Below are 20353 nucleotides of genomic sequence, written 5' to 3'. Positions count from 1 at the left end.
CTTATTGCTTATATGAATTGGGTTTTTCTTTTTCTTTTTCCCTAAATTTGTTTTGATGGGTCACAGAGGATTTGAAATGGACATGCTTCAAACTCCTGACGAGAAAATGAAATTTATCAAGAGAATTCTCTTCTTTCTTTTAACGTTGCTACAGATTTCCCCATTAACTTCATTGAGTTTATGTCCAGGTCTGTCCTTTTTACCCGTAGAATCTGATAATTTTTGTTTCTATTGGAAAAGAACACGTGGTGGCAAAACTGTCAAGAAGAGCATGTTTTTTTTTGTTCGTTTTCCTAGCTCAACATTAACTTTGCATTAACCTAAAAAACATTACAACTTCTCTTGAAATCACAAGGTCTTGCACCCAAATTAGCACCATCGAAAGAAACTTAGGTTCAGTCATATCAGTCGTAATCGAAAGAAACTCTGCTATTCTATCGGCCACTTCCTTTCCCTCGAGGAATAAACAAATAAATCAATGGTTGTCCAGTGGTTCAAGTATTTGCTCTTGTTACGAGATTAAGGGTCAGAATAGTAACATCGAATTTGATTATGCGGGATAAACGATTTGATAGTACGGTACAATTTAATTGTGAAATGTGCATGAGAAATATATTTGATTGTGCGGGATAAACGATTTAATAGTTTTTCACCAATCAAATATTAGTTTGTACCGCTTATTCGAAAAAACGCTTTGGAGTAGATAGTTAAACAAATAACTGTTGTCCATGAGTAAAATCTGACCTTGAAAAACGCAAACAGTATTTTTTGTTTCTTTCGTAAAAAGCGCAAATTAACAAAAAGAATTGTGATTGATGTATAAAGTAATTTTTGGAAAAACATTCTTTAAATTCGGTACTATTAGTGTCTCCATTCAAGGCCTAAGGTTTAGTCCTACCACGGTCTCACCGCCTTAATTAGCAAGACCGTTATTTGTGTTTTTTGTGTTTTTTTTTTCATAAAGCTAAAATAAATAGTGGATATTAAGTGTTGTATAAAATTTCTTATCGTCAAGTTAACTTTTCAGTTTTTCAATCAAATTGTTTTGTAAGCGTGAAAAAAAAGTGTACGCATTTTAAACAGTAAACACCAATGAAGGTAAAGAGAAACTCAATTTTGCATTTTATGTTTTTTTTTTAAGTAAATATTTTCTTATAATGTAAATGCAAATTTATGAGTTTCAACATGCATGGCACCCTAAATAAAGAATGTAACTATTTTGTAGGTAACAAGAGATGGATGTCCTGTAATTTTTCATGATATCTTCATGTTCACGCAAGAACATGATTTATTAAATTTCATGCACAATAAATATTATTGCTGATTAATAAGTCTAAGTTCTCATAACCACACAAAAATGTCTTTTTAGGGAGTGATTACTGGGAATAGAGTAACAGAAATGCAGGGTCGGTCCTTGAATTTTGGTGGCCTAAAGCATATAATTTTTTTTTCACATTTATATTTTTTTTCACTATAATGCTAAAATATAATTAAAAACATGAAAAAATGTAATAACAATCTAAAATATAATTTTTTTAACTTTTATTATAGCAAATACTCGGTAGACATCATTGCTAATCAAAAGTAATTGGTAATAATGTATTATAATAAAATAAAGATTAAGAACAAAAAGTAATTTCGATGTTTTTTTATAAAATTTTAGTTTTGTTTGAATATTATAATATATTGTAGTTAAGTTAATTCAATTTTTTGTAGATTTTTATGTTAAAAACGGAAGTTAAACCAAAAAGTAATAAATAATAAGTAAAAGAAAAAGAAAAAAAAACTGTAAACGAATCAGCAAAGTTGAAGGCTTGAACCCATGACTTATCACATAATTTCATGACACAAACCCAACAAACCTGCCTAATTTTTCAAATATGTGTCACTAAAATTTTTCTATGATGTGGCCTAAAGCAGCTGCTTTGCCTGCTTTAAGGGTGGGCCGGTACTGCAGAAATGACTTTAGATGAATTTCTCTCATATGGACCACAAAAAGATGGTAAAAATGTGAAGCCTATGTTCAGCCAGACAAAAAATGGTAGAATTTACGAATGGAGAGTCGAAAAGGATGGTACTTTGTGTACCCTTGAAGATGCATTTTTAAAAGTTAATCAGTCAGTAGGATTCAATATTGAGCTCAAATTCGATGATAATACAGTGTATGGACAAGAAGAGTTACGTCTAACTCTTGACAACATCTTGAAGGTAAAAGACATATTGTTCACATATATCTGTTCTTATGGCGATCAATAATCTCAATCTTTTAAATGAACAGGTTCTAAATGACCATGCGAAGAACCGACCCATTATCTTCTCGAGCTTTCATCCTGATGCGGCTCGACTCATTAGGAATTTGGAGAGGAGTTATCCAGTAAAATTGCTACTTTGGTTCCCATTTTCAGTTATAACGAAGTTTGTGTACTTAGGAATGTCTATTTATGTTCTTAGGTATTCTTCTTAACAAATGGAGGATGTGAAATCTATAAGGACGTGAGAAGAAACTCATTAGATGAGGCCATCAAGCTTTGCAAAGACAGTGGTTTGCAAGGGATTGTGTCTGACGTTAAGGCCATATTAAGAACTCCAAACGCAATCACAAGAGTCAGAGTGTAACGCCCCGACCACCACCTTTTAGTGGGCCCCATGTCCAATCCCAGTCCATGGGTCCACCTTCTTTAATGGGCCTCTCGTTCTCTCACTAGGCCGGTGAGCCAATCTATATTTGACGGTTAGTTTACTACGTCCTGGAGGCTTTAAAGACTTGTTACCGTCCCTACAAATCACCACATGATCTTTCCCTGTGTTTTGTCATCACTCGCACAGTTCCAACAGTCAATTCCCGGAAGGTCACCTATCCTAAGAATACTCCAGCATAAGCACGCTTAACTGTTGAGTTCTCTCAAAACCCTTGACCGAAAAGATAAGTACACTTTGGTGACATAAGTGGCCAAATCAATTCTTTTAAACCTCTCTATGTCCCTGAAACCGAGGTGTCACACAGAAATTTAAGACTTTCGCTTCTATCTTATGGCCAGATCAAGTAAAATCCTCTCATGAGTTTCATATCGTTATGTTATCTTTTCTCGCCCGCCCCCTCTATTTTGTTTCCTTTGAAACAACCGACATTTTATTATTTTGAGCAATGTTGTTGAGGGGATTTACTAGCAATATCTTATGGGCGTGGAGGGTGTCATTGTTGATATGGTTAAGGACATCTCTGAAGCCATCACCAATATTAAAGTTAGGAATGAGATCAATTTCTTAACTAAGTTTGTTCCAAAACTGTTTCAACAATAAAAATTTCACTTAATTATTTCTGCGTACTTGTAAAAAATTGATTACTTACTTAGGCCGTTACTATATGGTGCATAATTATTTGTATATATTACTAATCAACTGCACATGATAATCTAATCTCCCGAATTTGTGAGAAAGGAATTGATATGAAGTAGTAACGACTTAACGAAAAAATTGAAACTAGAATTCCATCAACAATTTTTCTAATTTTGTCAAAATTTCTGTTCATTATAACTATTTATTAATACTTCCACTTTCCGAAAAAAAAATGATATAACATTTGGTTGATTAAAATAATATGTAGTATAAAATTAATAAGAAGAGATAATTTTGACCAAAAATTTTACCTTTGCTTTATTTTATATATAAGTATTTGGAAAAAAATCTTACAATCCAACACCAATTTCTTGTCTGGAGCAATGACAAATAAATCTTCAACATTCACCAATAATCCGTTTTCTTCTCAAACAATGATGTACACATTCTTGACAGAAACCAATTAAGCTTTTAGAAGCTGCAACTCCAAGATGTTCATCTGGTGGAAGTTCATCTATTTTAAAATTAATTTGAGGGCTTGTTGCTGAATTGAAAGAATGAGTTTTCTCTTCTAAATAAGATTTTGCCTTGATATTTGGCGCACCTATATTATTTACAAAATATATATTATTTTATAAAAATTAATATTTTAAGAGAATTAAAAAAAATCTACATAGTATCATCACTGACAAAGGTTAAACTTACATGATAAAACAAGAAACAGAAGAGTTAAAACACTGACAATTGTCTTCATTCTATTTTAGAGAGTTCAATACTATTTCAATAAAAAAAAATTTGAATTTCTTTTGCCAATGGTTTAAGTTTTCGTTGTGGGTAATTCTTAGTGGATAATGGTATATTTATATACGATTTTACTTATGTTAAAAATGAGTTAATCAACGTTTTTTATAAATGAAGGTTAAAACGACTACTCAACTTAAAATGTTTGTTTTATTTAAATTTATTCATAAAAGTGATTTATTATAAATATTAATTATCTCCTTATTTATGATAGAAATAACTTATGGCTTACAACTTTACTCATTTTGTATCAAATATGATATAAATTCTGATAAAGATATCATCTTCTTTTATGTTCAAAAGAAAAGAAAATATCTTTATTGAACACTGTAACGCCCATGTCCCGAAAAAATAGAAGATTTGTGTGTATGTCGAGAATTGGAGTGAAACCGGTTTAATTTTAGTTGGTTTATTAAGTTGGTTGAGTTATTAATTAAATGAGGACTGCTTTAATTAATTCTTGGTTTAGCTAAATTCTGGTTGAATCAAATTAAACCAAAGAAAACCCTATTGTGCCCTTTAAAAATACTCTACGCCTCTTGTCTTATCTTCATGGTGGTGGATGGTTGTCGTGACGATAAAGATTAAAGGGGAGAGAGGTCGTAAGAGGAGTACAGGCCGAGGTGGTGTTGGCGTGAGAGGGAGAGGGGAGAAATAAAATCAAGAGATTTGTTCACAAAATTACCAAATCAAATCTCTTTGTAAAAAATAATTTCGCTCACCAAAGGTTTTTGTCAGGAAGATCAATTATATTCTCATATCAATCAATAATCCTAAGATCTAAATCCAGATAGACTAATCAATGATCTAGCATTAAGAACAACCTATGGTGAAGAACAAGAAGGATAATGAATCCAAACAATCAATCAATATAACATTCCATGAAATCCCTGATTAGAAACCCTAAACCTAACAAGCAGATATACTCAAACATAATCAATAAAACACAAATCATATTCTGAATAAATTGCATTAAGAAATTAAAAGAAGAAGTGTAACATCTGCAAACCAAGCTGTGAGTTTTGGGGATGGGTGTCGGTCGACACCAGCAACTTCTGGTTCGACTAGTTCGATTTAATTGTCGATTTGGGTCGGTTTAATTTAAGAAAAAACCTGAAACCGGGTAATTTAAGTGGAAGGTCGACGAAAAAGGGTTTTGGGAAGTTGATTTTGTCGCCGTTGATCTTGAGGATTAGCAACATTGGGGTTTTGGTAGGAGAGATTTGGGTTTGGATTGAATTGGTTGTAGCCCTTATTGTATCCTACCTGATTGTAGATGTAGTTTACATCCTCAATCTGAACATTCTCCCCATTTTATTGCTGAAGCGGCTCTTCTTCAGAAACAAAGCTGATGTTGTGCTGTTGGCTGAGGAGTATCTTGTCCAACTTGTCGTTAAGGGCCTTTATATCCTTTTTATACTTCCCATCGTCATCCCTTGACGATCTGATCATAATCTTCATTGTAGTGACCATCTGATTGAACCAAGTTCTCCACAAGGGCCCAACCATCATTAACATCCTTGTTGAGGAAGTTGCCATTGGTATTTGTATCCAACAACATCCTAATCTTTGGGACTACTACTCTGTAGAGGGTGCTGAGTAAGGACGCATTGCTGAATCCATGATGAGGGCACCAGCTAGCATAGCCATTGAAACGTTCCCAGGCTTTGCTAAACGTTTCGTTAGTCTCCTAAAAGTTCATCAAGCTTCCGGTGTCGAAGAGGATCCTCGTGACTTGGATTTCGCTGACTAGGAGTTCAATGACTAGCAGATCATTGTGTTGTAGATCCAGCCCTTACAAATCACTTTCGTCAAAAGATATTGTTCCGCATGCGGTAGTGTTCTTTGGTGGCCAGGATCTAGTCATTCCAGCTCGTTTCTTATAATCCTTGATTGAACGAACTATATCAATGCATGTTGTCAAACCTCCCATGATCATGTTGATCCTTCGTCGGGATGTCGCCTCTTCCTGCTGGTTGCTTGATTTTGACAATATTCTCGGCCCGTCGACCAGGATTTCCTGATCCATACCCAACTTGTTTGCTTCGATCCGACTCGACGGTTATCCCGCCATTCTTGTACTTGGCCATTAGTCGAGCCTGTAAATAGCGACATTCTTTGGTTGCGTGCGTGCTACTCTTGTGATACTCGCATTATGGGGCCGGGCTGCCCTCAAGTCCATCACTCCTAACGTACTTATTCCAAGGCTGCGTCTGCTGAGCTCCCCCATTGACGGCGAAGGTTTGGCGAGTGCAGTCATGGTTGCGACTGAAGTGTTGGCTTGGCTCGACGTACTCGTTTTTGAATACGGGGACTACAGGCTCCTTCCCTAATGCGCTTTTTGCTGCTGCGTGCTTCTTAGAAAAAACCACTTTTTCTTCCTTGGCCTCAATGTGCTTTGCAAGTGTCTCAACGTGCGAGAGAGACAATTCTTCTTTGAATCAGGAATCATACCATAGTGCATTCTTGAGTGGGACGGTTGTCGTTGTGTCTGGTATGGAGATGTTGTCAATGATGCCTTTATATCGTCCGATGAACAACCAAAGCGATTCCTTGGGATCCTAGGCTAGTGACCACATGTCAGGGTGTCAGTTCTTGCTCTCCATGAGAACGGAGAATAGGTCAAGCGTGTTAGTAAAGTCGTGGAGGCTATCGATCGAGCCATGCCTAAGAGATGTTCCACAAACACTTGGTAAGAGCTGGTGTCATACTCTTCGGGGCTAAACTAAAGAGGGCTGAACGCGACCTTGAAGATCATGAGAAATTCTCGTAGGTCGTCGGTTCCATCGTAGTATCCTAGCCTATGCTTCACCTCTTGTTGTACAGGTGTAGTTACTATCCTTTTGGAGAAGAGTGTCTGTGAGAGTAGCTTCAAGTACTAGGTCTAACCTTGGGGCCTTACTAATTGCTTTGTGGAACGTCCTTGCCATTTCGTGCATCTTGTGCTTGATCTATCTTATTTCCCTATCCTTTGCACCCTCGTCAAGTCCATTGATGCTGGCGGGTTGTTCGCTAGATGAACGTTGTCCCAACTCGCTAGCCCCAGCTGGGGTCTTGCTGTTACGCCAACCATACTTGGTGTTGGGATTCACCGTGCGGCATCTAGATGGTCAATCTCTTCTTCGGAAGTGGCTTGAGACGCGGTCAGTGCGTCCAAACAGTTCGAGGTGCCCTATTATCCCGCGGGATAATTCATCAATGCTAGAAACAGTCGGGCTTACAAACAACGCCAGCGGTACGAGATTGAGGGTTACTTCAGTTTCTGTTGGGATTTTAAGGTTCGTCGTAATGGCAACATCACCAAGGCTTTCTGTCTTTGCAGCTTTCCTAGAGGCAGCTAGGGTTGGAAGGAGAGTCAGTCCCGCTTGGTCTATTGTGGGGATTGTCATTCCCCATGACAACCCGTTTTGCACAGTTTACTTGCCATTGTTTGTGTGTCTAGTCATTATTCCATGCTGTTTGTAGGTTCGTTCTTTTCTTGCAGGGAAAACTTCAAGCTGGCTCCCCCAACCTGGCGCGCCAAATTGTTGATGTCCTGATTCTTTCACAATTTAAGAGTTTTTTTGGGGGAATTAATATCGAAGGATCTCTTTTATAAAAACAAGCCAAAGCTTAGTCAAAGACCAGTATACAGAGCAAGCTTAATGAGTTAAAAAGAAGATGGACCCGAACTCTAAATAATACTAGACGGCAGTTCGTCTGCTGAATCTATTCGACGAGTCAGGCGCTAACTTGTAGTTTGTTGTTCTCTTCTAATGGTTTCTTTTCCTCTTTTGGGTCCAATCCCTTTCCTGGAATATCGTACATCCGTATTTATAGGGTACAGGAAAAGGGCCATTTCATACCCGTACACCCCAAAAAGTGCGAATTCCTTATGTGTTGTAGTGAATGAATGATGTATGATGTTGTATTGAATGAATGATCATATTGATTTTTTTTTTAAAAACCCACAAAAGACATACAAAATGATGATAACATGTTATATTAAACCAAGTCAAAATGATGAAAGACATACAACATGTTGTCTTAAACCAAGTCTTAAGACAACCAAATACATATCATATTGTTTTAAGAAATCCATAACAAGGCATACAAAAACAAAAACAGACCATAAGTCCCATAACAAGCATACAAATTAGAAGTTAGTCTTGTGTTGCTTGTGTTGTTTATGTTGCTTGACTTCCTTCACTTGCTTGACTTCTTTGAGTTGCTTGACTTGATCCTTCTCCTGCATTTGATGGCTGCTTCTTCTTCCTTTGTGGTTTGTATCTCTCGAATTCAGCATTAGGACACTTTAATTTGTTGTGTCCAGGGTAATCACATAGAGTACAATGCATGATCCTGTTCTCTCTACTAAGCTTCTTCTTCTTTTTTTGTAGGAGACTCATGCCTTGCTTTCTTCCTCTTCAGCTTTGGTTTCTTACCTTTCCTGTTTTCAATATGTTCAACTAAAGCAGCAAGTGGCACCACAACATAACCAGATCTATGCCAGAACAACATACCATTAACTGGAGCAATTGAGTCACTATAAATACTAATGTAATCTTCACGATTAAGCTTCTTCTCAGTGATAACATGTAAAGCATGGCGACATGGAATTCCACTCATATCCCATCTTCTACAAACACATGTCCTCAGCCTAAGATCCACACTGTAGCCTACACCAGACTCACGAACATCAAATTTACCTTCTCCACCTGGGACAAACGTGCAGTACTTTATGTTCTTAGCTTCTTCTTCTAAGAACTCTTTTTGCCCTCTTAGTGATTCAACCTGTATACTCATTGGCCGTAGTCTTCCTCAAATCAATATGCACCATGGTTCTTCTCCTAATAGTATCCAACATCTCAACTTTTGGTATGTATCTTGCTTGATCTATAACATTGTTGAAAGACTGATATGTTGTTGTGAACATCAACACATTTGGCTTTAGGTGAACAGAAAGCTAAGCTGCGATTTTTTGGATTTCTCTGCATAATGGCATCATATAATCGGATATCATAGTTCATTGCATTTACCAAATTTGCTTCATATTCAGTCACCGTGTAGCTTTTTGCCACTTGCCAAAACAAAGTCTTCACTTCATTTTGATTACGAAAAACCTTCTTCAAGTTACCATAGATGTGCCTAGCACACATCCTATGTTCAATATGAGGCAACACCTTGTCCACTGCATTTAACAAGCCCTACAAATGAAAAGTAACAGATAGATCAGATTCAAATATCAAAAGACAATAAAGTGTAAATATATGAAACTAGAGCAATAACATATCTTTTGTCTATAAGAAATGAAATTAGAACAATAGCATAAAGTTGTTCCTACTTTTTTGAATCATGCCGAAATCATCTTACTATGGGCTTTTCTACTAGGGTTTTTATATTTTTGCTTTAATGGAGCTACATAAGATATTACGCCAAAGAAAATAATGACACTGGTCTCCAAGGTGTAGTAGTATTTAAAGGTCAACAAAAAAACCAAAACAACAAGTACATGGATAAAACCAGAAGTATAAATAATATATTGCGTGAAGCTCACCATAATTGCATAATTACCTTTTTAAGTTTATAAACAAGTAAAACACAACTTTAATTACAAAAAGTAATAACAATCTTACTCTCGTCTCTCTTTATAATCTAGTACTCTGATCTTTCTACGGATATAATTTTTTCTTGGTTACTTATATTTTTGTCCACCATAAATTAAAGACTTATTTATAACAATTTTAATATATAATATATCATAAAGCATAAATGCTTAAAAATTATAAGATCCGATTAAGTCAAGAATTTCATCACTAAATCCGATGTTAACATTGGGAGACCAGCATAAGGACGATGGAGAAAGAGGTGGGGAACAAGTTCGAGACGAAGAGTCCGAGGAGGAAGCTGCCAAAACACTGTCCCTGGCCGGGGTAGTTATTTTTGCCGGAGCCACCACATCTTCTAAAAGCCCTTGTTGCCGCCGACAGTGATCAACCGGTAAAAATAACTCATCTTCGAGATTTAACGGTGTGTATTCTTGGGCTCTATAGGCTGAATGATTTTGGTAGGCATGCTCAATTAAATGGGCTTTTTTACTTTCGTCTTGGGTTTGAGATGTTTTCTTAATTAGTTTATCTTGAGCATCATGTTTAAGTGTTTTCGCTTTTTTATTAGGCCTATGTGTCTTAACAGGTGGGAAGAAAGGGTATGCGTAGTGGAAGTGGAAACCTTCGTAGGTGATAATATATGTATTAGGCTCATCAATTGATCTTTCCACTTGCTTCTTTGCATTGCATATTGGGTTTATGCACTTGTAATAACTCCTAGACATATATCAAAAATATAATAAGATTAAGCTTGTGACTAAAAACTAAGTACAAGTTCGATATGTCCGTCTTGCCTTTCCATATGCATATACGAATTCAGAACATGCATGTATATAAAGTGTACCTTGGGTTAGGGCTATTTTTGATGGTTTTCTGGCCATACTTTCTCCATTTGTATTCATCATCACACATTCCATTAGTATAGTTCTTGACCTTTAAAGTGTACCTATCCGCTTTGCTCAAAGTACTTCTTTCCAATTGTTGAACACTATACATGAATATAAACAAGGGACTAATGAGTACATAATATTGAGGCAAACATATACGTGTTCTTGTAATAGTAAAGTTATCTATTGTTTACGTTGATATTGAGATTTCTTGGACTGGATGGGTCTGGGTTTCAACCACAGCCAGAGCGTTTGGCATATCTTGGATTCGTGGACCGGAGTTAACTGGTAATGAGACGAAGGTGTTGGTGATGGAATCTTCATTTGGCATGAGTCTGTGCTGTTGTTCTTGAGGCAGAAAGAAGAGAGGTGGGTCATTAACGAAAAGGTCTTCAACAGCGTTGTTGTCATACGTTCTTGTCCACTCAGAAAGTTCTTCTTCTGCCATATGAGTGACTATATATGGGAACAAGAAAACTTATACGAGCCGGTGGAGAGGGAGATAGAGAGAGATAGTTTCTTTGGTGTTTTCATTAGAAATAAATAGCGTGTGTTGAATTTATATTACTTTTTCTACGAGTTATTTGAGTAATATGTCATTATTTTTTCTTATAAATTATGTATATTTAGGTTAAGTGGTATGAAATTCTTAATTGGTTTTGTTCAACAGAATAGATGCATTAATTGTAAGCTATATTCATTCTCTCATTTCTGTGTTTATGTATACGCTAGATTAATTTCTGCGCAGTAAACACAATGTGTTTTAATAACCTGATTTTGCTGATTCTTATTATTAAAATCTTATATTATTTATTCATAAGGTGTTTGAGATTTTACTTTTATTCAGAAAATCTCGTAACATTTTATAATGTTAGGGAGAGACTTTCAAAGAAGGAGCTTTTACATATATTTTGTAGTCATTTATCTTTTTATCACGAGGTTGTTGTGTCGGAAAACACTATTAAAATAGTGGTTCCGTAGGAGCACGTCCAAAAGACCGAGAATAAACAAACATACGACACTATTATAATTGGTATTTGTTAATTTGAATATCCATCTTGTTATATAGGAATGAAAATTTTATTTTAATTTGGAGTTTTTTTTTTTTTTTTGTTTAAAAAAAACACGATGAAAATATATTTTCGAAACTGGTTAATTGTTATACCTCGTTTGACATGCATCTGGATGCACTGTGATCGGCCATCTATCATGATTTTAGATTAAAAGGAACATTCTCCGAACTTGTCTACATTTTTTTCCGCGATACATCGATAATACTAGCACTAACCACTATTGTTCATATTATCATATGATTTTTTCATCCTAAAATGATAAGGCAATAATGGATATTTTGTATGTATTGAGCATGCGACAGCCTACAACATTACCATTAAATTTAGGGTCATCTTATCTTAATTGTCTTTTGTCTTTAAATGGGGTTTGTAGTATGTCCACATGTTTCATGAATCAACCGTCGTGGATAACTTTGTAAGCTTATATCTTAGGCCCCATAACATTGATAATATCGAGTTTGTTTTGGTTGCTATGTGGCTTTGACTTTCTAACATAAAGACAAAAACATAATGTGACTAGCTAGTGGACAAAGGAGGTTTGGGTTGATTTAGTGGGTTTAGGTTTTGTTGTCTCACTAGGTCCTTAGGGCAACCCCAATAGGGATATATTTGTGGGCCTGTTAGGATTGTTTATTAATAGATTTTGTGTTTTGAGTAGATTAAGAACTTTGTGATTGTTAATTAAAAGTTTTCTTCCAATAGTAAGTTTTTATTTTGAGTCTCTTATTATTATTTTTAATTGAAAAATAGAAATTTAAGTTAGAATATGAAATTAATGCATTTAAGATTTATATTTATAAAATTATTGCATTTCATAAAATTTTAAACATAGTAAATATTAAAACATAATAAAAGAGAAATAAAATTCATAAAAAGAGAAAATGCTTAATGGTATTCTCCAAATTTTGCCCAAATATTCTCAACCAAATCATCTTGTAACTGTTTATGTTTATCTCGATCACAAACACCCAAACGAATGTTCATCATAGTGGAGCCACATGAAGGCCTAGTTGTTGGTATGCTGAAGTCCACTTCTGAAGTTCGGTTGGACTCCATGTGTGTGAATTCGGATTGATCAAACAGAGTGTATCCATCTCGTTTGTCTTCTACGATCATATTGTGCAGTAGGATACACGCTATCATTATATTTCCAATTTTATTCTTATCCCAAAGAAGAGCCGGATTTTTGACTATGGCAAATCGAGCCTGCAAAACTCCAAAAGCACGCTCGACATCTTTACATGCAACTTCTTGATGTATAGCAAAGAAACAGTCTTTTGGAGTTTGCGGTAGTGAAATAGATTGGATAAAAGTAGACCATTTTGGATAAATACCATCTGTGAGATAGTAAGCCATCTTGTACTGGTGTCCGTTGACACTGTATTTAACTTTTGGAGCTCGACCGTTTAAAATATCATCAAAATCGGGAGAACGATCAAGAATATTTATATCGTTTAATGTACCTGGAGGTCCGAAAAAAGCCTGTCAGATCCAGAGATCTTGTGATGCTACAGCTTCTAAAACGATTGTCGGCTTGCCAGAACCACATGTATATTGACCTTTCCATGCGGTTGGACAATTCTTCGACTTCCAATGCATACAATCAATGCTTCTTATCATCCCCGGAAATCCGCGGAACTCTCCAATATCGAGTAGAGTTGAAGATCTTCTGGTGTTGGTCTTCGTAAGTACTCATCTCCAAAACAATTTATGATGGCATCAACAAAATGATCCAAGCATGAGAACGATGTGGTTTCAGCAAGTCGGAGGTATTCGTCACAAGCATCAGCTGCCGTACCATATGCCATCATACGAATTGCTGCTGTACACTTTTGTAGTGTTGAAAGCCCCAACCTTCCTGTAGCATCTCTTTGTTGTTGAAAGAATGGAATTTCCGTTCCTAGTCTCTCAACGATACGCATGAACAAGGGCTTGTTCATTCGAAATCTGCGTCGAAACATTCTAGGAGGGTATGTTGGATCTTCACTGAAATAATCGTTCCACAAGTGGGCATGGCCAACTTCACGATTTCTTTCAATGAAAGTTCGCTTCTTCTTTGGTTTGGGTGGTTGTTGATGTTGAACAGGTGGAGTGAGAAGAGATTGCCAAACTTGATTGGAAATTTGGTCACAAACTTGATCTAAGGTTTCATCAATGGTGTCATCAAAATTATTGTGTGAAGAATATGCCATTGTTGATGAATGGTGAAAGAAAAGATAGAGAGTGTTTGATATTTGGTGAGTGTTTGATTTTTTTGGTGAATTGGTAGTGTTTGATAGATCACGAACACTCTTTGTTATATAGACTTATACAAGCAACAAGTTGTGGTGTGAAATCGAATTAAATTTGTGGAGAAGGAAGAAAAAAACAAAAAATGGACCTGTACAAACTTGTGGTGTATGACACAAAAAAACAAACAATTGGTACTATCTTATAATGAAAGATTCGACATCTTGTGGTGTACTATAGAGCTGTTTGATCACGGGAGACACTTGTGAGGTGCTGTTTCATCACGGGAAACGCTTGTGTGGTGGGTGAAGCTCACGGGATACGCTTGTGTCCTTTTGGTTGAACCTCACGTGAACCTCTAGTGTGGTCAAGATCAACAGTCACCATCCTTGTAACCAAGAATCCTGAAATAATGTACACAACACCAAACAATTAGTTCTTGTAACCAAAAAACACAAGTACAATTAATAAGGAACATTGACAACACTAAACAAGTAATTCCATCCGATTATATTTGGAGACAAACTAAAACAGAGTACATTAGTTAAACCAAACTAAAACAAAGTACATTACATAGTAGAACAAACAAAAACAAAGTACATTAAGTGAATCCAAATAAGGATTCAAGCCGATTACAACCACAACCAAACAAAAACCGAATACATTAAGTGAATCCAAATAAGGAACAAACTAAAACCGATTACAATAAAAGAACCACCAACCTAGTACATAAAACAACCACCAACCTAGTACATAAAACCAATTCAAACTGATGACAACATGTCATCAATTAGTTTGTCTTTTAAAGCTTTTTCCGATTCACTAAGTGAATCTTTGTTTGCAATAAGATTTTCAAGTATCACATGCTTGCTATGCTTCTCTTTCATAGCAAACTCCATCTCTTTCAAAGCAAAGTTCTTTTGCTTCATCTCATACATCCTCCCAACCTCTTGCATCTGAAACTCCAACAAAGCTTTAGGATCTCCCTCTACATCCGCTTGAGTGTTGATGTGTTTCTTACCCTTTCCTCTCAACAACTTCGCAGCCTTAATACCAGTAGGACGTTGCATAAGTCCATCCTCGAGATCAATGGGAGCTTTGGAGGCAGAACCATCCTCACATGTCCTTTTATCTCCATGATCTTTAGGAGATGTGGAAGCACACCACTTCTGGTCATATCGAAGCTCTAGCCATGCATGCTCCATGGTGAATTTGACCTTGTGATCATTGAAAAAAATCTGGTATGCTAGCTTCAGAACATCATCTTCATTCTGCCCACTAGATTTCTCCCTTGTAGCAGCCAACGAACTTGCACATAGTGTCGTTGATCTTATCCCACCGCTGCTTACAATGACTTGACAACCTATTTGGTCGACCAACATCATTCGGACATTTGCCTACATAATCTGCTATCCTTCCCCAAAAGGCTCCACGTCTCTGCTGGTTTGATGTTATCGGGTCCTTGCTTGTGTTTAACCAAGCAGAGACAAGCATCACATCATCTGCTGGTAACCAAGCATGCCTTGCTCGTCGGTTACCAACAGGTGATGGAGCTGCAGGTGGGACGTCAGAACATTGACTCTCATTAGGAGAGTCAATGTGGTTGCTGGAATCATATTGACTTTGTAGGAGATCGTAGAAGCTAGCAGAGAAACGATATGGATTCAAGGAGTCCTCTGAAACCATAGCTGCTGCTTCGTGTGTGTGTTAGAAGGAGAAGGAACGATTGTTGAGGTTTCGTTTTTTGTGTTTGGTGTTTATGTTTTGTGTTTCACTTATCAATTACCCCTTTTATTTACAATCTGATTTTAGTAGTTTACTTTTTAAACTAGTGTGTTAAAGTTTTCAATTTAAGTCTACCCGTTCCCACAACAACCAACAAACCCTAAACCATCACACAATAAGTCTGATGTCGACTACCGTAGACCCTAATCAAGTACTAATGGTATTTATCACAACCAACAAACTACAAGCATCCATCATGACTGACTCGACACTTAACTACACTCAAACCAAATAAATAAATAATACTAATAATTAAAAAAAAAGAGAAAAGATCATATGAATACTAAATCATATCTTAGATTAAGATCTTGAAAACAGAACTAAAACAAAAACAAAATAAAAACAAATAAAACCGGTAATAAACAGAGTTCCAAATTCTAACCTTGTGTTATGCTTGGTGATGATCTTTAGTGTCGCTTGAGAACACTAAAAGATGATCAATGAAACTAAAACTGATTATTAAAAGCATCATCGAAAACCTTAAATAACAAAAAGACAAGTAAACATCAATGTGTCATCAAGAATGAAGTGTTATAGGAATAGAGTTAAAAGAGAAATTAACTGCGAGAGTAAAGTGATTACCCTGGCAATAGCCTAGCGGGAGCAAGAGATGCAGCCAATGTTTGGTATACTCTATAAATGTTTGGCATCTAGTTAAGATGCAGCAAAGCAGAGACATTAGATTGGCATGTGATGAACGAGCTACAACCAAACCGAAAACTAAGCCAAGACACAGTTTTCACATCAGAAATCGACAACAAACCAAACTCTACTCTGCTACAAATCACACTACCACGTAGATAAGAGATATAGGGCAAGAGACCAGTTAGTAACCTGATGTTTCTCTCTTCAAACCCTCCCACACATTAATCCTTGTACCTCGACTGCCTGCATCAAAGAGACAAAGATATTTAATTTCACTTATATAGAAAGACAGAAAAAATGGGTTAAGAGAAAGAACACTACCTGAAGATGTAGGGCAGAGAAGAAAACGATCCATCAGAACCATCACCGACCAGAAAGCATCCTCCAAGAGATAAGAATCAAATGAACCAAAGTAAAAATTCAGAAACAAACAAATGATAACATCCAACCCTAATCCCAAATTTAAGAAGAAAATCGATTAAACCTAATCCCTCCTAACTATTCGCGAATTCAACCTACTAAACAGAGAATTCAACTTACCCTTGCTTCCAATTGCTGCAATCTCATCGAATAAACCCTAATCCCTCCTCCGATTCGCCTCCGAGATTATATCCCTTCCGCTTCCCCTTTCTTCTCCACAATCGCCCCTGATTCCATAGCTGTAGCATATCCAAATCCTTCCTTTTATCAAGAATGGACTTCGATCGAGAGATAATCACCGAGAGAGATAATCACCGAGAGAGAGATCGAGAGAGAAAATGTTTCTCTTGATAAATGTTTTTTTTTGGGTCGAAAAAATGGTTTTTTTAGTTCTTCTATTTTTTTTTCCACCCAACAAACACTTGACACGTACGAGCTCTTAAAACATAATCGAGTATGTTATATTAGAGGCTCTCTTAACTTTTTTTGTTATTTCTGATTTTTTTTCCTTCTTCCTTAAAACCTGCCTTAGAACCCCCATTGGGGATAACCTTAGTCACGCTGTGCGTTATATATATGGGAATTTTGCACCCACACCCACTTTCTCTAAAACTATTTAACACTACATTTATTTTCTACTACTCATATACTTTTCTCAAGTTTAATTATCTATTACCCCTCACTCCTTCTAACTCCTTCTATCTAACTCCTTCTATCCAACTAGAACTCCTTGTCTCCTTCTATCCAACTAGAACTCCTTCTAACTCCTTTTATCTAAAGTTTATTTTAGTTTTACCCAACATTTTTAAACAGTAAGGTAAAACTAAAATTAAAAATTAAAAAAATTCATCTTCTTTTCATCTTCCACCACTAAAATTTTAAATTTAAAAAATTTCATCTTCAAATTACCACTTACACTCTCTAACTAAACTACCCTTCTCTTTTTTACTTTTTCTTTTTTTTTTCCTTCTCATTTCTCTCTCTATTTTCTCTTTCTCTTTTAATATTTTTATTCTTCACCATTTATTTTTCATTTTTATTACTATATTTTAAGTTTAGTAATTAGTTGTTGACAAACAAAAAAAGTTAAGTAACTTGTAAATCAATATTTTTTGCAACTTTCAATATATTTTCTTTCCACAAAAATAAAATAAACATAATTTATGAGTCTAATCTAAATCAAATACAATTGAATTGGTGTTGATAATCAAATCAACAATTTCTAAGTCCAAACTAAATTAATTAGAAATTAATGAATTTATTAACTAAATTTTCAATATGAAATAGACAGTTTGTACACATACTTTAAGCTTAAATTAGATGCATAATGGATTAACAAAATTATGCATTTATAAAAGAGTTATCTATTTGGAGAAGTTTTAAAGAACTTTGATTTGTTACCAGTACCCATAGATTCTATTGGGTATCCACATGACCATGTTGTCGTTGTATCCTAAACCCTAAATCTCTAAAACCCGCAAATTCGGTTGGTATCCATATGACTATGAATATATGGATTTGATGTGTTGCTAGTACCATATTTACGGTCATGTGTTATGGATTTGATAACAAACTTTGATATGTTACTAATACCCACATTTATGGTCATATCTTATTATTACCCACAAATTCTATTGGTATCCACATGATCATGAATATATGGATTTGATGTTGTCGTTGTATCATAAACCTAGATCTCTAGAATCCACAAATTCTATTGGTATTCACAATTTCTATGGGTATCCACATTACTACGAATGTATGGATTTGATATTGTCATTGTATCATAAACCATAAATCTCTACAACCCAAAAATTCTATTGGTATCCACATGACCACGAATATATGGATTTGATATTTTTGTTGAATCTTAAACCCTAAATCTCTAGAATCCACAAATTCTGTGGATATCCACATGACCACGAATAAATGAATTTGATATTATCATTGTATCAAAAACCATAATTCTCTAGAACCCAAAATTTCTATTGTTATCCACATGTCCAAGAACATATGGATTTGATTGTTGTATCTTAAACCCTAAATCTCTAGAACCCACAAATTCTATTGGTATCCACATAACCATGTATATATGAATTTGATGTTGTTGTTGTATCATAAACCCTAAATCCACATAAGTCATTAATCCTAAACTCTAAACCCTAAAACATCATCATGTTTAGGGTTTACTTTAAAGCCCATCCACCCTCTACACCACTAAAATTTGGTTAGATATCTCCCTAGCTCGTAACCATAACATCACATAAACATTGAATCCATATAAGTCCAAAAACCTAAATCCTATACCCTAAACCTTAAATCCTAAACCCTAAAACCTACACCTTAAACCCTAAATCATAAACATGAACTAAAAATATAGACACATCTTCCACATAAGCTCTAATTTCTAAACCCTAAAATTTTAACCTTAATCCCTAAATCATACACCTTCAACCTTAGACCATACAACCTGAACTCAAAACATAGACACTGAATCTATATAACCTCTAAAGTCTAAATCCTAAACTATGGTGATGTTTGAACATGCAACAAACTTGTCAATAATTTCATCATTTACCTTCAATAATTACATTATTTTTTTGTAATTTAGTTATTCATAACTAATTTACCAAACCACAAACTTTTTTTAATTAATTAGGTTTTCATATGTTTTTTAAATGTTCAAACATAAGTAAGTATCCACAAACTATACCATAATTTACTATCCACTTATCAATGAACAATTATTCATCTAAAAATGGATAATATATTATTTATTTACTTAAAATATAGCAAATTGCATCTTAAAATATAGAAAAAATGTAATCATAATCTATTATACAAAAAATATAATTTATTGATAATAACTAAACAAATGATAAGAAAGAAAGAAAGATAAGAGAGAAAAAAAGAAAAAGAGGAGGGGGAGGAGACCATCGACTAACATTTTTTTTCTTCTATTTAGTTGTTTTTAGTTACATATTTTTTACCCATAAAATTTTAGCCATCAGATCTTGAACCAAATTACGATCTAACGGTCACAAATATGTGCTATTCTACTTCCTAGTTACACGTGAGCCACAATTGTTCAATAGATTTGAAGGGCAGTTTTGCCATAAATAGATGATACCTAAGCCAAAAAACTTTGAGAAATTATAGAAAGAATAGATTGTAGTGAAAGTGAAAGAAGATGGAGGTAAAGTAGGTGTGAGTGCAAATCTCCTTATATATATATATATATATATTACATACAGATTAAATTTTTAATAAAACATTGGAATAAGATTTATTTTCTATTTGATTTTGGTGCAATGCATAAATAAATAATTTGATGTTCAATTTTGTAATCGTAAAATTTAAATAAAATCGTAATAAAAATAATTTTAGATGTAAAGTGGTCCACGAAACCTTATTTTTATTTATATACAGTATTCATTCATTGAGGAATTGGTTTTGGATCTTATCCACGCTCGAAATGGACTTTTCTTTCCTCAACTCATTAACAAAGTCAAACGTTTAGTGCTTTATTAGTTAATGTTAACGTATATAATGTATATACACGTAACACGTATAATGAAGCCTAGGCTCA

The 20353-nt window shown here is 35.0% G+C and overlaps 1 protein-coding gene, 1 long non-coding RNA gene and 3 pseudogenes across 3 annotated transcripts; 2 read left to right on the top strand and 3 right to left on the bottom strand.

Moving 5' to 3' along the window:
- Positions 1–37: 37 nt before the first annotated feature.
- On the top strand, positions 38–3285 carry LOC104763159 (glycerophosphodiester phosphodiesterase GDPD3-like; annotated as a pseudogene).
- A 401-nt stretch (positions 3286–3686) lies between these two features.
- LOC104760624 (defensin-like protein 222) lies at positions 3687–4090 on the bottom strand (annotated as a pseudogene).
- A 1663-nt stretch (positions 4091–5753) lies between these two features.
- Positions 5754–5826, top strand: LOC147921552 (small nucleolar RNA R71; annotated as a pseudogene).
- Positions 5827–8105: 2279 nt separating this feature from the next.
- On the bottom strand, positions 8106–11153 carry LOC104760623 (putative WRKY transcription factor 49). 2 transcript variants are annotated; one of them, XM_087498616.1, is made up of 4 exons: positions 10807–11144; positions 10570–10713; positions 10348–10442; positions 8106–9323 (listed from the first exon to the last, which is right to left on the bottom strand). In XM_087498616.1, the coding sequence occupies exons 1-4, from the start codon at positions 11058–11060 to the stop codon at positions 9283–9285; spliced, it is 534 nt and encodes a 177-aa protein (XP_087354742.1). In that variant the 5' UTR covers positions 11061–11144; the 3' UTR covers positions 8106–9282. The 2 variants fall into 2 exon arrangements, with proteins under 2 accessions (XP_087354742.1, XP_010481875.1); XM_010483573.3 differs by lacking the exon at positions 8106–9323 and having other exon boundaries at positions 9494–10442; positions 10807–11153.
- Positions 11154–14220: 3067 nt separating this feature from the next.
- On the bottom strand, positions 14221–16728 carry LOC109130591 (uncharacterized). Its single transcript, XR_002036497.2, has 3 exons — positions 16666–16728; positions 16534–16587; positions 14221–14318 (listed from the first exon to the last, which is right to left on the bottom strand). It is a non-coding gene; the product is annotated as an uncharacterized LOC109130591 (long non-coding RNA).
- Between the last annotated feature and the right edge of the window lie 3625 nt (positions 16729–20353).

This window comes from Camelina sativa, chromosome 18, assembly GCF_030686135.1.
Source record: "Camelina sativa cultivar CO46 ecotype springtype chromosome 18, ASM3068613v1".
NCBI lineage: Eukaryota > Viridiplantae > Streptophyta > Magnoliopsida > Brassicales > Brassicaceae > Camelina > Camelina sativa.
The sequence above is the reverse complement of the archived record's forward strand: the minus strand, read 5'-3'. Positions and strand labels throughout refer to the sequence as shown.

What these genes read in the sequence shown, in the direction of transcription:
- LOC104760623 (XM_010483573.3), bottom strand. Translation starts at nt 11,060, where the DNA reads ATGGCAGAAGAAGAACTTTCTGAGTGGACAAGAACGTATGACAACAAC. An exon ending in CAAGAAATCTCAATATCAAC is followed by an intron (nt 10,714 to 10,806) that starts GTAAACAATAGA and finishes ATTCATGTATAG; the next exon opens with TGTTCAACAATTGGAAAGAA. An exon ending in AAAAATAGCCCTAACCCAAG is followed by an intron (nt 10,443 to 10,569) that starts GTACACTTTATA and finishes ATATATGTCTAG; the next exon opens with GAGTTATTACAAGTGCATAA.